We start from the raw sequence: 14120 nt of genomic DNA on the forward strand, positions 1-14120 counted from the left end.
GATTGTGGGGACTAGCCTCTCTGGAGCAAAGTAAACTAGAAGCAGGAGCTGTATTAGGCTTGCACCAGAGCTGGCTCTGTGTGTGTCTTCAGTTAATGCCAGCATGTAATTTAGTGTTCTGAATGCGTCAGGAAAAACAAATAGCAACTGAAATGTTGCACTCTGTACCGATCATTTTTAGTAGAAAAGGTAACTCCTCTTGGGTCAGTGGTTTGCAACTGTAGGTAGCTTAATCCATGTGAAATAATGAGCACTGCCAGCAAGGAGCCAGCTGTGTCTTACTTTTGTGTCACTGACAGTAAAAGAGAAAAGGCTTTTTTAAACAGCATGTGACTAAAAATAGAGCAGTTACCATAACCAGTGTCACAGGTTTTTCAACCCTGCATATACAGAGGAATTGGGGAGCAATTTGCAGGGAGAGAACAAAGGTGGACTTGAGAATAGCAACAGACCTGAGCACTGCCCAGCTTGGTGCCCACCTGCTGCTGCCTCCCAGGTGCATTGGGGTTTTCAGATGCTCCAGCTCACCTTCACATAGTCTGTTGCTCTGTAGCTCGTTCAGCATTTGTGCCAAGTTGTGTGTTTCACCAGGCATGAATTCATGAATGTATTTTAACCCAGAGATATGGACACACTAATAAATTTTGAGAGCATACCCAAGGCTGCGATTTCACTAATTAGGTAGTCCTTTTTGAACAGAATGTTGGGATTACATGGTTTAAAGCACTGTGCAACTTATTTTTGTTTTCTTTTAAAGTGTTATGTTTTATCTGTGAGTCCTGGGCAGAACTGAATAATATTTGTGAGAAGCAAAATATTAACAGTGCAGTTCTGCTGGTTTATAGAGAGTTTCTTACTCAAAATTCCTGTAATTCCATTTCCCTCTGCTGTTTTTTGTTCAATGTGAGACTTTTCAGATTATCAGCAAGAAAATAAAAACTAATTTCACAACAGGGAATCTGATACTCTTGAGTTTAGCTAGCAATTCCCCAGGGTTTCAGTCTAAAAATAGATAACTTTTTAATGAGCCCATCTGGTTTGGTTTTGGCTCCTGTGATGGTTGTTTACTCCAGGAGCCATTAAACATATGAGAAGAGTGAGAGGAAAGAGAACACTGAGCACTCCAGTTACTTACCCACTATCCAAAGCAAATGCATCATAGTCAGTTGGCCTCTTTATTAATTAAGAGGAGCAGTTTCACTGATGAGAAGTTTCAAATGCCATTTCAAGTCAAATCTGGCTTTTTCAATTCTGTGCTGAGAATGCCCAGAATAAATTTGGGCCTCTCTGTTCATGGAAATGGCCTCATGTGACAGCAACATCCATGGGACAACTGCTGGGCAGGGTGTCTTTGGATGATGTGTCGAAATCAGCACTTAACTGACAGTCTGAGGCTTGTTATTGAAGAAAACTACTTATTAGCCCTCTTAATTCCTGTGCAGTTTATGACTAAGCTAAAATGAAATGTTTGTTAAAAGTCAGCCACATGAGAGCAAATGTTTGTTAGATAAGCTAGTGTTAGCATCGCAGCTCAGCTTGTCCTGCCAGACTCAATTTGCCTTCAGTTATAAAGTGATCTGAGGATGAAGCACATCATCTTCATATATCATCATATATATGTACACACACAGACACATATACATATGTGTTATATATTGTCTTTGCTTGAAAAGAGAGGTGTCTGTAAAGGAAGGCAGGAGCCTCCCCTGAACTGGAAAATGTAAACCCCCTCTCTTCAAATTGTTACAATTTTGAAATTAAGGGGACTCTCAGGCAAAGGTATGAGAGCAGGAATAACAGTTCTTTATTAGGGAAGAAAATAAAAATAAAATAAACAGTGCAGTAATACAAAATAACACTGACAGTCGGAATACGACGTGACACCCTGTTGGTCAGGGTGTTGGTAGCAGTCCAATTGAAATGGTGGCTGCAGTCCTCCTGGAGTGGCAGATGTAGTTCTGTTGAAGCAGTGAACTTGTAGAAGGATGTAGTCTTCCTCTGAAAAATCCAGTGGAGAAGACAGCTGCTCCTCTGGGAATCCAGTGGAAAGGTCTCCCTGTGGTCTTCTGTAGCTCTGATTATATCCAGGTAGGAATGCTTGGCTCCTCCCTCTAGGTGGAGCTTCTCACGATGGGATGATGTAATTTTAACATTCATGCTGTAGCACTCACTGGCCCATTAACATCAGATGTCTCCCCAGAAGGAGGATTGGTTATGGAAGAGATAAAGAAAACTGATCAATTAACAGAAGATAACTGCCCCATCAGATAGGAATAGTATACACCCCCCATTTCTAACCTAAGACACACATATAACATATATCAGCATATCCTGGGCTCCTCCTCGCAGTGTGGGCAGCAGGTGTGCGGGGGGATTCTGTCCCTCTGCTCAGGTGGAACCCCGCTGGTAGAACTGCTTCCAGACCCAGGGACTTCAATACCAGAAGGGTGTGGAGCTGCTGGAGTGAGTCTAGAGCCCCAGCAATGATCTGAGAGCTGGTGTAACAGAGCATCTCACCCTCTCCCAAGAGCTTATCTGTTGTTTGTTAGCCAGTCAGGTATCTCAAACAGGACAAGCTGTGTTATTGTGAAGTTTTTTGGGCCCATTGGTTAACACTGGTCTGGTATTTCCCAACTGCCCCTAGATACCTTACTGTTGATGTGAGATCTGACAAGCTGGATTTTGACTGACAGATAGCCGTTCACTTTACAACTATAAAAGCCACCCCAAACTTTGACAAAGCAGAAATCTGCTAAAAAATTTTTTTTTTCTGGAAATGTGTGGAATTTCTCTCGTGAGCAGGTACATCTGCTTCATGGTTACTCCCCAGGGGTTCAGTGAAGGGATCTCTCTATGTTATAGCCATTTCAGTAGTAAATTACCTTTGACTCCTAATTAATACTATTTCTTTTGCTACTTTTAACATAGATACCTTGATATAGTGTACTGTTCTATGGTTTACTGTTACTGACTAGTAGTTCTTTAGTTTTATAGTGTGGAGTGAGTGGTTCTGGTTAAGGTCTTTCATCTGTTATCTCTTGTCTGTTTAATAATTCATTTTATAAGTAGATCTGATTTGCTGTCATTAGAACTGTGAGCCAGAGTGATTCCTTAAATTTAAGATGTTGCCAAAATTTGAGGCTAAGGGCAGGGCTTGTCTAAAGCTCTCCCTCGTCTCATGACAGCTGGAACCTCTCTGCTCTGGAGATAGGTTGGGAGAGTGGGTTTGTTCAGCCTAGAGAAGAAAAGTCTCTGGGCAAACCTTATTGTGGCCTTCCAGTACTTAAAGAACATCTGTGAAAAACAGGGGGAATAGCTTTTTACCAAAGCCAGTAGTGACAGGACAAGGGGCAATGGTTTGAAGATGACAGATGGTGAATTTATATTGGATGTAAGGAAGACATTCTTCCCTGTGGGAGTGATGAGGCCCTGGCACAAGTTGCCCAGAGAAGCTGTGGCTGCCCTGTCCCTGGAAGTGTTCAAGGCCAGATTGCACAGGGCTTAGAGCAGCCTGGTCTAGTTGGAGGTGTCTCTGCCTGTGGCAGGGGGCTTGAACTGGATGGTCTTTGATGGTACCTCCCAACTCAAAGCATCCTATGAAATGTCATTTACAACTTTATACATCACAGCAGGAGTATAAGAAAGATGCAGGCAATTCCCTAATGTCAGTTTTCTGTGAAAATTTACCTATGCAAATGTTTTGGAGTGAGTTGGACTAAAAAGGGTATATAAATGGGAAATTGCTCTTTTGGGGTCAGCTGTCTGCAAAGGACTTACAGAACTTGAGATTTTCAGTATTTTTCAGGCAGAAGTGAAATTTTCAGACCATGTAGTGGTTTTATGGAAGCTCTTATTTACCCCCACCAAATGAGAGATTTCTGGAGCCTCGCCTTTCTGACACCTTTGTGTCCCAGATCAGGTCTCAGCCTGTTGTCAGAGTTCTTCCTTGTTGAACTCCTGCCCAAAACCAAAAATTTACTCATTTCATGCACATATTCTTTGTTGTGTTTTTGGGGGTATTATGTGGTTTTTGTGGGTTTGGGTTTTTTTTGTTTTTGTTTTTGTTTTTTTTGTTCTTTTTTTAATTTTCTTTCTTTCAATTGCCTCAGCAAAGTTCTGGAAGAAAGGATTTGGACCCATCTTTTTCTATACTGGCAATGAAGGTGACATCTGGACTTTTGCTCAGAACTCTGACTTCATATTTGAATTAGCAGAGGAACAGCAAGCACTTGTCATTTTTGCTGAACATGTGAGTATTTTGGTCATTATACATCCTTTAGAGTCCTGTTCTGTTCAGTGTTACCAAATTCAGCTTTCTGCAGGTCTGGAATTGTGATACCATTTCTTGCCATGGAGCTGAGTCAGACCAATAAGCTTTCTCCCCATGACATAAGATCTTTCTGTAATCATGGCTTTTGAGTAATTTTTTTACTATGCCTCCCAGCACTCCAGGATACAGACTGCTGTTGCATTACAGCCTATGCCATTAATGATTTGCTTTTGTAAGTAATTTCTGCAGGCCTTAAACTCCATGTTGGAGTAGAGAGATACTTTGTTTGGATAATATTTAATCTCTCTACCCTGCAAAGTCCCAAGCCAACCTTTCCCACACTACTCTGTTAAATCTACTATCTATCGTCTTAGGCATGTTCCCTTTTGTAGCTGGGAACTTCAGGAGAGATACATGTGCTGAGAACCCACTTGGCGTCCACTGAAGCAGCTGTCATGTCCTGGCCATCCACTCCATGATCTGTCCTGAAAGTGTCTGTGTATCAGATGCAGGAGACAAGGCACTTCCTCAGTTATGGACAAGTTAGAAGACGTTATCTCTTTTTATTAGTGCACACTTAGCCCAGCTCTATGGTGAAAGTAGAGAAGACCCAGACCAGCATTGCCATAGTGTATCTCTTTTGTTTCAGAGGTACTATGGGAAGTCTCTTCCCTTTGGACTTGAGTCAACACAGTTGAAGAAGACTGCTCTACTCACCGTGGAACAAGCCCTTGCTGATTATGCAGTGCTCATTACTGAGCTTAAGCAGCAGTTTGGTGCTGCAGACTGCCCTGTCATTGCTTTCGGAGGCAGGTAAGTGTTGTGTGGACTCCTTCCCTTCTCTGCATCTTTTTCCAGCCAAAGTTACGCTGCTGTAGATCTCTTTTCCTCTCAAGAAAGTTCTCAATGCAGAGATTTAAGCTATCATTTTGAGAGCAGATGTGCCTGTGCCTCAGCTCCCATGAGCTCATCACCAGGTCCCACTCTTCTTTTCCATCAGGAATTAGTCTCCATTTGTGGTTGCATTGGAGAAGCACCCCTGACTGGATGTTTCTAAGCTTCTTTGATAACTGAATCATCCAGATCTGCACAAAAAAAATAGCTTGGAAAGGGTAAAGGGAAAATAGCAGCCTTGCCAGTCATAAGCAATGGGATGGTGTGCCAAAACCTGAGGAAGCAAGCACTAATAGGACTCCTCAGCCTGCTTTCACGAGGTGTTGGCTACAGTGAACCTCGCCTGAAATGTTTCTACACTAATGCATACAACATAAGGAACAAACAAGAGGAGCTCAAAGCTTTGGCCCAAGCCCAGAGATTTGGCACCATTATCAAAAGTGAAGTCTGGTAGGATAAGTCCTGTGGCTGGAGTGTCCTGCTGGATGGTTACAGGCTCTTCAAGAGGGATAGGGCAGAAGAGGTGAAGTGATGGTATTGTATGTAGTGGAAGGGATAGAATGTCAGGAGCTCACAGTTAGCAGTGGCTCAGTTGAAAGCCCCTGGATAAGAATCAGAGGACAAATAAATAATGCAGATGTCACTGTGGGAGTCTACTTTGGATCTCCCAGACAAGATGATGATGCAAACAAATTATTCTTTGAGGAACTAAGGATCCTTTCAAGTCAACTTTCCTTGTCCTTATGGGGGACTTCAGCTTGCCAGAAATCAGCTGGAAGAATCACTCACTACAATCTAGGCCAGAAGATTCCTTGAAAAACCCAGATGACAACTTCATGGCACAGTTCTTAAAGGAGCAGAATTGGAAAGATACCCTTCTTGATCTACTGCTCGTCAACAGAGAGGAGTTTGTGAGCAAAGTGGGGGTTGGAGGTTCTGGCCACTGCAACCATGATGCCATTGAGTTTAAAATCTCTTTTGACAGGAGAAAAAGTGCCAGCAAAACCATGAGGAGAGACTTCAGGATGTTTAGGCAATTATTGAGTAAAGGCCCCTCGGAAAATGTTTTTATAGGTGATGGGGTCCATCTGTGTTGGTTACTTTTTAAATATCACCTGTTGAAGGCAAAGGAGTAGCAATTCCCAAATGCTGAAAATCAAGCAGGTGAGGCAGAAGGCCAGCTTGGCTGAACAAGGATCTTCTCTTGGAAATAAGATGAAAAAGGAGGATGTATGCCCAGTGGAAGCAAGGTCAGGTGACATGAGAAGAGTACAGAGACACTGCTTCCCACTATAGGGAGAAAATGGATGTGACTAAAGCTAAATTGGAGTTGAAACTGCTAAAATTGGAGAATGATAAAAAGAATTTTTTAAGTACATTAATGGTGAAAGGAATGTAGAAATAACATTGGCCTGTTCTAGGATGAGGATGGTCACCTCACAAACAGGGACAGAAACAAGGCAGAGGTGTTTATTGCATTCTTTGCCTATGTCTTCACCATGGTTGACAGACCAAAGGGGCCCCAGTGCCTTGAGCTGGAGGACCATGTATGCAAGAATAATCACCTCCCTGTTGACCCTGAACATGTGCAGAATCTGCTGCTCCATCTGATTCCCTACAAATCTATGGGGCCTGTTGGGATTCATCCAAGAGTCCTCAAAGACCTGCTGATGTCATTGCAAAAGCTGTCTTGATGATTTTTGACCAGTCTTGGGAATCCAGAGAGGTTCCAGCTGACTGGAAGCTGGCAAACATTGTCCCAGTTTCCAAGAAGGGCACGAAGGAGGACCTTGCAAACTACAGACCTGCCAGTTTCACTTCAGTGCTGGTAAAATCTGGGAAGATCATGGCAAATATTATTCTGGGAGATACTGAAAAACCACCTGGAGGGCAATGCAGTCATTGGTTGCAGCTAGCTTCAGGAGGGGAAAGTCGTGCATGTTGAACCTAGTTTCTTTCTATGATGGGGTAACCCACCTGGTTGATCTAGGAGAGCCAGTAAATGTGATTATTTTGGACTTCAGCAAGCTTTTGATGCTATCTCTCCCAAAGATTTTTATGGGCAAAATGTCCAGCATATGATGGGTGAGCAACTGGCTCACTGGTTGGCACAAAGAGTTACAGTGTCTGGGTTAACACTAGACTGGTGTCCAGTCACTAGTGGGATTCTCCAAGATTCCATCCTCAGCCCTCATCTCTTCTACATCTTTATTAACAACCTGGATGCAGGACTTGAAGGAATACTAAGTCAGTGTGTCAATGACTCTGGGGTTCTGCCGTCAAGATGACCCCAAGATCGTAAAAAGTCTTTTCCTCCCAGCCCCGCAGCCAAAGACGTCCAGATGCGTCAGTTTTGCTTCTCAAGGTTGTTTATTTTCTCCTATCTATAACATTCTTTCTCTGACCTGCTGAGCTCTGCCTACCAAGTTGGATCGTGGCATTCTGTCTGCCCTCTAGGACAGTGTTTACGTTTTATACTATGAACTACATGCACTTTATTTATAATTAATGTCCTATACCCATCACCTATGTTATGCAGTGTGTCTCTACTCTAAACCAATAATAAGTGTCACCATCACAGTGAAAGATGGAGGACAAGAAGAAGGAGAAGAAGGACAAGACACACCCAAATTCCTCCATCTTACCTCCTGAACCCCATTCTAAAAAACCCCAAAATTCTACTTTTTCACCCTTTGTTACATTAACTCAAACTCTTGTGACCTGAAAATCTTCACACAAAGTTGGCAGTTTTTTCCAAGGGCTAAAATCGAAGCCACAGGTGTTTTTGACTCCGTGCCAAGGTCTCCAAGCCCCCTGCGAGGGTCTTGAGACAGCTAGGGCAGCTGGAGGGATGTCGTGGGCTCCTACAAACGACTTGAAGGAATACTAAGTCAGTTTGCCAACACTGGGAAGAGCTGTTGACTCCCTTGAAGACAGCGAGGCCCTGCAGAGAGACCTTAATAAGTCAGAGAGATGGATAATCACCAACCATACAAAGTTTCCCAATGGCAAGTGCTTGGTTTTTCACCTAGGATGGGGCAACACTGGCTGTGTGTATGGAGTGGGGAATGAGAGGCTGAAGAGCTGATGTGGGAAGGGACCTGGGGGTCCAATGGCATACTGGATACGAGTCAGTAGTGCTGTGGCAGCCAGGAGGGTCAACCATGGCCTAGGGGGCATCAGACACAGCATTGCTGGCTGGGTCAGGGTGCCAATTATCCCACTGTGTTCTGCACTGGGGTGGGGTCACCTTGTTTAGGGCACCACAATGTAAAAAATACATTAAGCTATTGGAGAGTGTCCAAAGGAGGGCCATGAAGATGGCGAAGGGTCTGAAGGGGACGCCTTGTGAGGAGTGACTAAGACCACTTGGTTTGTTCAACCTGGAGAAGACTGAGGGAAACCTCACTGCCCTCTTCAGTGTCCCGTGGAGGGATAGCACTGATCTCTTTCACTCATGACCAGTGAAAGGACTCAAGGAAACAGTATGAATCTGTGTCAAGGGAGGTTTAGATTGGATATCAAGAAAATGTTTTTCACTCAGAGAGTGGTTGAGCACTGGAACAGGCTCCCCAGGGAAGTAGTGGTCATACACCAAGCCTGTTAGAGTTCAAGAAGAGTGTGGACAACACTTCCAGGCACAGGATGGGATACTTGGTGTGTCCTGCATAGGGCCAGGAGTTGGGCTCAATGATCATGATGGGTCTCTTTCAGCTTAGCATGTTCTGTAACTCTAGGAAAATGAGAAATTCCTCCTGAAGGATCAGAACATTCTACATTGTAAACACAAGAAATTAGTAATTGGTAAAATATTATCTTGAGGGACCACACAGCTTTTTATTAAACACAGCCTCTTTAACAGCATCCAGCCATTTTCATTGTAGGCCTTTTCATAATTCTGCTCTGCTGCTCTTTGGCTCCTTGCAGCAGTCTTTTCTCACTGTTGCTACAGCTGGGTGGATGTGATGTCCTTGATTCTTGATGGATCCCCTCTGTTGTAGTAGAGGGATACTTCCCTCCAGAAGTCTTTCAGAAGTACAGAGCTTTGAATTCAATTGCAGTGAGCTAAAAAGCATTTGGCATGATAGTTATCATTAAGCCTTCAGCTGGTTGCGGTGTGGTGACTGAACTGTTGATCTCATGGAGGTTTATACTGTGACTATCAGTACAGTAGCTAGAGTGGAAAGGCCCAGAAGCTGTCCTGGGATAGGAAGATGGGAGAGGGATTCAGCAAAACCTCTTAGCTGGTTGCCTGTTAGACTGCATCTCTCTGTGTGTAATTGAAGGCTCAGTCTGCTGCATTCCTGAACACACTAGACCCAAATGAAGAACACTGAAATATGGCAGTGCTGGAGAAGCACAGCATTTCCCGGGTGATAAAACACTTCTGGTGCTTATAACTGTTCATGAAATTAACCTGAAATTACTTGCAGCAGGTTTCAGGTAATGCCTGTCTCCAGGACCAGGGCTAGAGAAATGCAAATTGCTTTACACATGGGTATTGTGGGAACAGTATTTACTGAACCACTTGTGGTGGTACACAGGGAGATTGAGTGCTTTTAAGCTTGGAGTTAGACCAGGTTTAATCTGTGTTTTGGGGATGTCATTTGCCACCCCCAATGGCCTCAGAGGAACTCTGCAATCATCAGCAAATTAATGACTGCTGTAATCTTGGGTCTATCATGCAGCTTTTGATCCATGTGTAGATTGTGGCCCTGGCACTGAAGCTACTAAGGTAGCTTTGGCTTTTCTTGTTGCATTTGTTAACTTTTTCCTTCCTTGTATCTGTGCTGATCAACTATGCAGCTGTTATTTGGGGTGCCCAGGGAGGATAGCTTCCATTTTCCAGGAGTCAAGTGGGCTGCCTGTTCTGCCATGTTCATGGACACCCTTTGCCAAAACCTTGGCAAAGTTCTGACTAGTTCTAACTAGTTCTTGTCATTCTGTATACAAAATGTACAATGTGTCTTCTCTCTTTGAACAGTGAGTGCTTCTCTCAAACCGTGGTTTGCTTTGCTGTGAAGCTATCAGGACATGCTCAGGATGGTGCAAAGTTAAATACTGAGGCAGGATTTACATTTGTCTACAGAAGCAAACTGAGCTGCTGTGTTCCCACCAGAGCTGATGTGAACATTTGGGGGAAGTCTAGTAAGAGCACTATGTGCTGCTCATTGGATCAACATGACAATGAGGCACAAAGCATCACAGGCATCCATGAGCATCATGCATATCACGGAGCATGTGTGAAAACATGAGGCATCACAGATATCCATGAGCTTATTGTTGCCTTGGTTTATGTGAGCCTGTAAATGTTAGCCTAAACTTTTGAGTTATTACAGTATAAGTTGTCTGTTAAAGGAAATAACTCTTGTCTCTCCTTGGTAGCTATGGAGGAATGCTGAGCGCTTACCTGAGGATGAAATACCCAAATGTCGTGGCTGGAGCATTAGCTGCCAGTGCTCCTCTGCTGTCTGTGGCTGGGCTTGGAGACCCCACCCAGTTCTTCAGAGATGTCACAGCAGTAAGTAGCATCTATTTTCAGGAGCAGTATTTTCTTTAGGAATGCTGTTTCTTTTTTATTTTCCAGGTGTTTAAATAGATATCTGTCTTCACAGCATCACTGCTAAGGAGGGAGTGCAATTAAATGGCAACCTGAAAGGAAAAGCAGTAGCTGAGGGATGGCTGAGCACTGTCTTCACTGGGGCAGCTCAGGGTTCAAAGGTGCTGCTCCAGGAAGCACAACTCCGTGCCAATACCTTTAGTACCACTAAGAATTGACTTTCCCATTTCTAGTGGCTTGACTGTATTACAGCCTGAAAGTTTTCCTTTGTGCCTGCCTGAACTCCTTTTGGATAATTTATTTTTCAAATCCTCTCCCAAAATGCTGTATTGGTACCAATGATTCACAGTGCCTTCTTAGTGATTGCATGCCAAGGTGATTGCATTTCAGTGAAGAACTTGGAAATCTTCATTTCATAACTAAAATTTGCAAGGTGTCTTGGGATCACTTAAACTAAAATTTAAATGTGGCTTTTGCAGTTTAAGGCCATGAAAAGTTGGTGTTAGAACTGACTTAGATTTATCTAATAAGGAAGGAAACGTACTAGCTGGTTGTACTGAAATCTTGTGATGGTGTCTGTTCTGCCTCTTTTTTGACATTAATTTCTAGGTCTGGGTGACACAGATGACTTTGTATTAACTGACTTCGTTATCCCTCAGTTGGGGCTGAGGTCTGTGCCTGGTGCAGGAGCCAGTGAGCACACAGAGCTGAGACCTTTCATGCTTTTCTGCCCAGAATTATTGCTAGGCTATAGTTCATTAAGCTGGCACCTCTCTTTGGGGCATTTGCAGGCATTTATACAAGTTACAACAAAGAAGTTGCACAGAACTTGTTCAGGGGTCAACTTAATCAGTGCTTTTCTGCACATGCTCCAGTCAGTGTCAGTTCACTATACCAGGGTGGTCTGACATTAGCATGAGATGTCTTAGGGGTGATTTTTACCTTGCTCTTAGTCTTAGGTTACCTTTGGGCTACCTTAGCATTCTTCTCCCCATCCCTCTGGTCTGGAGGTGATTCATCTTTGTTGACACATTCTTGTCACTCTTGTGTTACTTTGCTGTTACTCTCCACTTCAAGGACCACACTTTTGTATGTAACTTCTGGTCTCTTTGTTCTTACTTATATACGTGAACAACTTGTTTCTGTGCGGACTTACACAACAGACAGCTTTACCAGTAAGTTTAACAAAGAGACTTATATGAAAATAAACACATTTTAAACTCTTAAGTGCATAAAAGAATAATATATATCTTGTCTTAGTTACATATTTTCAAACAAAAAAATGTAATACCATTTTGTGTGGAAAAATTCACAGTGCCAGAGGTTTATGTCCAAAAAGGAGACAGAGGAGTCCTGTAATTTTATTCAAATAAAGGGAGAGGTCATGAGGCATTTCCCCAGGGGTCTTTCAAATGGTTGAGGGATGCAGCCCCCTTTCTATCCTAATTTCCCAGACTCATCACCCTCTTCCTTTCCCCATTGGCTGAGGTACTTGGAAGGTACAGACTTCCTGAACGACATGCTCTATGTCCCCCTTTTCTGTGCACCCCTTCTTTTTTTTTACTTTTATACAGCAAAACATGATACATAATTCTATTAAGCTTTTGTTTTTTTTCTCTAAGTTCAGGAATTTAACATGACCTTGGCTGAGCAATGGTCCATGTCAATTAGTAGCATTTTCTAGAGCTGGTAGTTTCTTTTTTTACTTCCCTATCTATAAGTCTCTGGCCCTATCTACAAGCAGATTCACAGTCTGTTTGTAAAGACACATTCATCCTATTCCTTTCCATTTAGTCAGCTAACAAGCCCTGTAGTGGGGATTCTTCCCTGGTTGCAGCTGATTTCCTTTCAGCATCCTTGTCTTGCTTCAGCTGTGAATATGCTGGTAGTCATTACATGCCCTCAAACTTAGGGTGTGAAAAAAACTTTCCAACTAATTAAAAAACCTTTTCATGTGAAAAAACTTTACAACTAATTTAAAAATCTATTTTCTCTGCAGTAGTAAGGCAAGCTCTGGGCTGAGCTCTTAAGCACGCGCTATATGGTTTCAAAGTACTCCCTTCCATCTTCAGTGTGGAGGTTGCTCTGATTTGCAATTTATGCATCTGAAATCTGATTGTTCTTGCTGAGAACACCCATGAGAGCTGTTAATCCCAATGAAGGCACATGGAAATGACTGCAGTTCCTCCTGCTTCTGCTAAGCTGAACTGCCTCTGGTCTATAAGGGTCCTCATGCCAGGTAGTGCTTGGCAGCAGCCCATCAGTGCCTAGAGAGCTCAGCCATCACAGCAGCCAGAGCAGACCTGCTTGTCTGTCCCAGGGCAAACATTCCCCACATGCCAGTTAGAGCCATTAGCAGGTGAAGATCAATAATCCAGAGGGATTTTTGGAACTCCTAAAGGGATGCTCTGGTAAACTGTGGAAAACTCCAAAATTATTTCTTTAAACATAATTATCAGACAAAGTTAGAATTAGGAAGAAAAGCAAGGTCCCAAATCTATTTTTTAGTTGAGGGTGGGTCTTGATTTATTAAAAAAATATGGATATTGATCTAATACCAATATCCAACTGTGACAGACAAAAACTCTCTGACAGTTTAAAGTTAGAATGTGTATGTTTATTCAATGTCGGGCAGCCTGCAGGATAGCTCCCAAATCCACACCGCATCTTCCAGGTGATTACAGTCTTTTTATCCATGCAATACCCAAAATACAAATGCATATTCATCATTTTGGTACATCCCATTCCTTGCTTCATATGCTAATCATTTCAAAAGCTATTAAGCATGTGTAGTTTGTTCCTTGAAATGGGTCAGTGGTCCCTTTCATGGGGAGGGGTCCCAAAATGAGGAAGTAAATGAAGTCTTCCTTGTTCTGACCTTTCTACCTTTTCAATGCAAATATGACAAATGAACTCTTGGTAGAACTCCCATTCCTTGTCTTCAATTGGTTTCAGAACAGAGGAGGCCCACAATTGTCCTAGTTCCTAAAAGCTATTTGTCAGTTTCTATATTCTTCATTATAAACCTAGCTAACTAAACATTGTGCTGACAAGCAATTAATTAATAGCTAAGTACTAACTCTTAACTTCATCAAGGCCTACTAATTTATTTTAATTAACTCTAGTAAGGCTGATCTCTAACTAAAATCTTAGCTCTTCTAAAATCTCTAAATTCCTTAAAATTTACATTTCAGTCTTTATAAGAAAAACACCTAGCTAGTGATTTGTGGTTACTTACCTTGCTCTAGCAGGGTAAAGAGACCTCAGAAGAGCCCTAATAATTCTTCTTGTTACAAAACACTGGCTACCAGCAGATCTAATCTGCCTTACAACTTGAAAGAGGAGAAAGAGCTTGATTTCCTAGGGCCTTCAATCACAGAAACAACTTGATCCACC

The 14120-nt window shown here is 42.7% G+C and overlaps 1 protein-coding gene across 9 annotated transcripts in view; it reads left to right on the plus strand.

The window, feature by feature from the left end:
* Window positions 1-14120, plus strand: part of DPP7 (dipeptidyl peptidase 7) — a 38403-nt gene that overhangs the window by 1010 nt on the left and 23273 nt on the right. For all 9 annotated transcript variants that reach the window (XM_085593953.1, XM_085593954.1, XM_085593956.1 and 6 more), the window contains exons 3-5: window positions 4110-4249; window positions 4920-5083; window positions 10550-10685. In XM_085593953.1, coding sequence (XP_085450079.1) covers window positions 4110-4249; window positions 4920-5083; window positions 10550-10685 — 440 coding nt within the window. The remainder of the gene's footprint in view (window positions 1-4109; window positions 4250-4919; window positions 5084-10549; window positions 10686-14120) is intronic.

The sequence above is a fragment of the Lonchura striata genome, chromosome 17 (assembly GCF_050655825.1).
Source record: "Lonchura striata isolate lonStrDom1 chromosome 17, ASM5065582v1, whole genome shotgun sequence".
Taxonomy (NCBI): domain Eukaryota; kingdom Metazoa; phylum Chordata; class Aves; order Passeriformes; family Estrildidae; genus Lonchura; species Lonchura striata.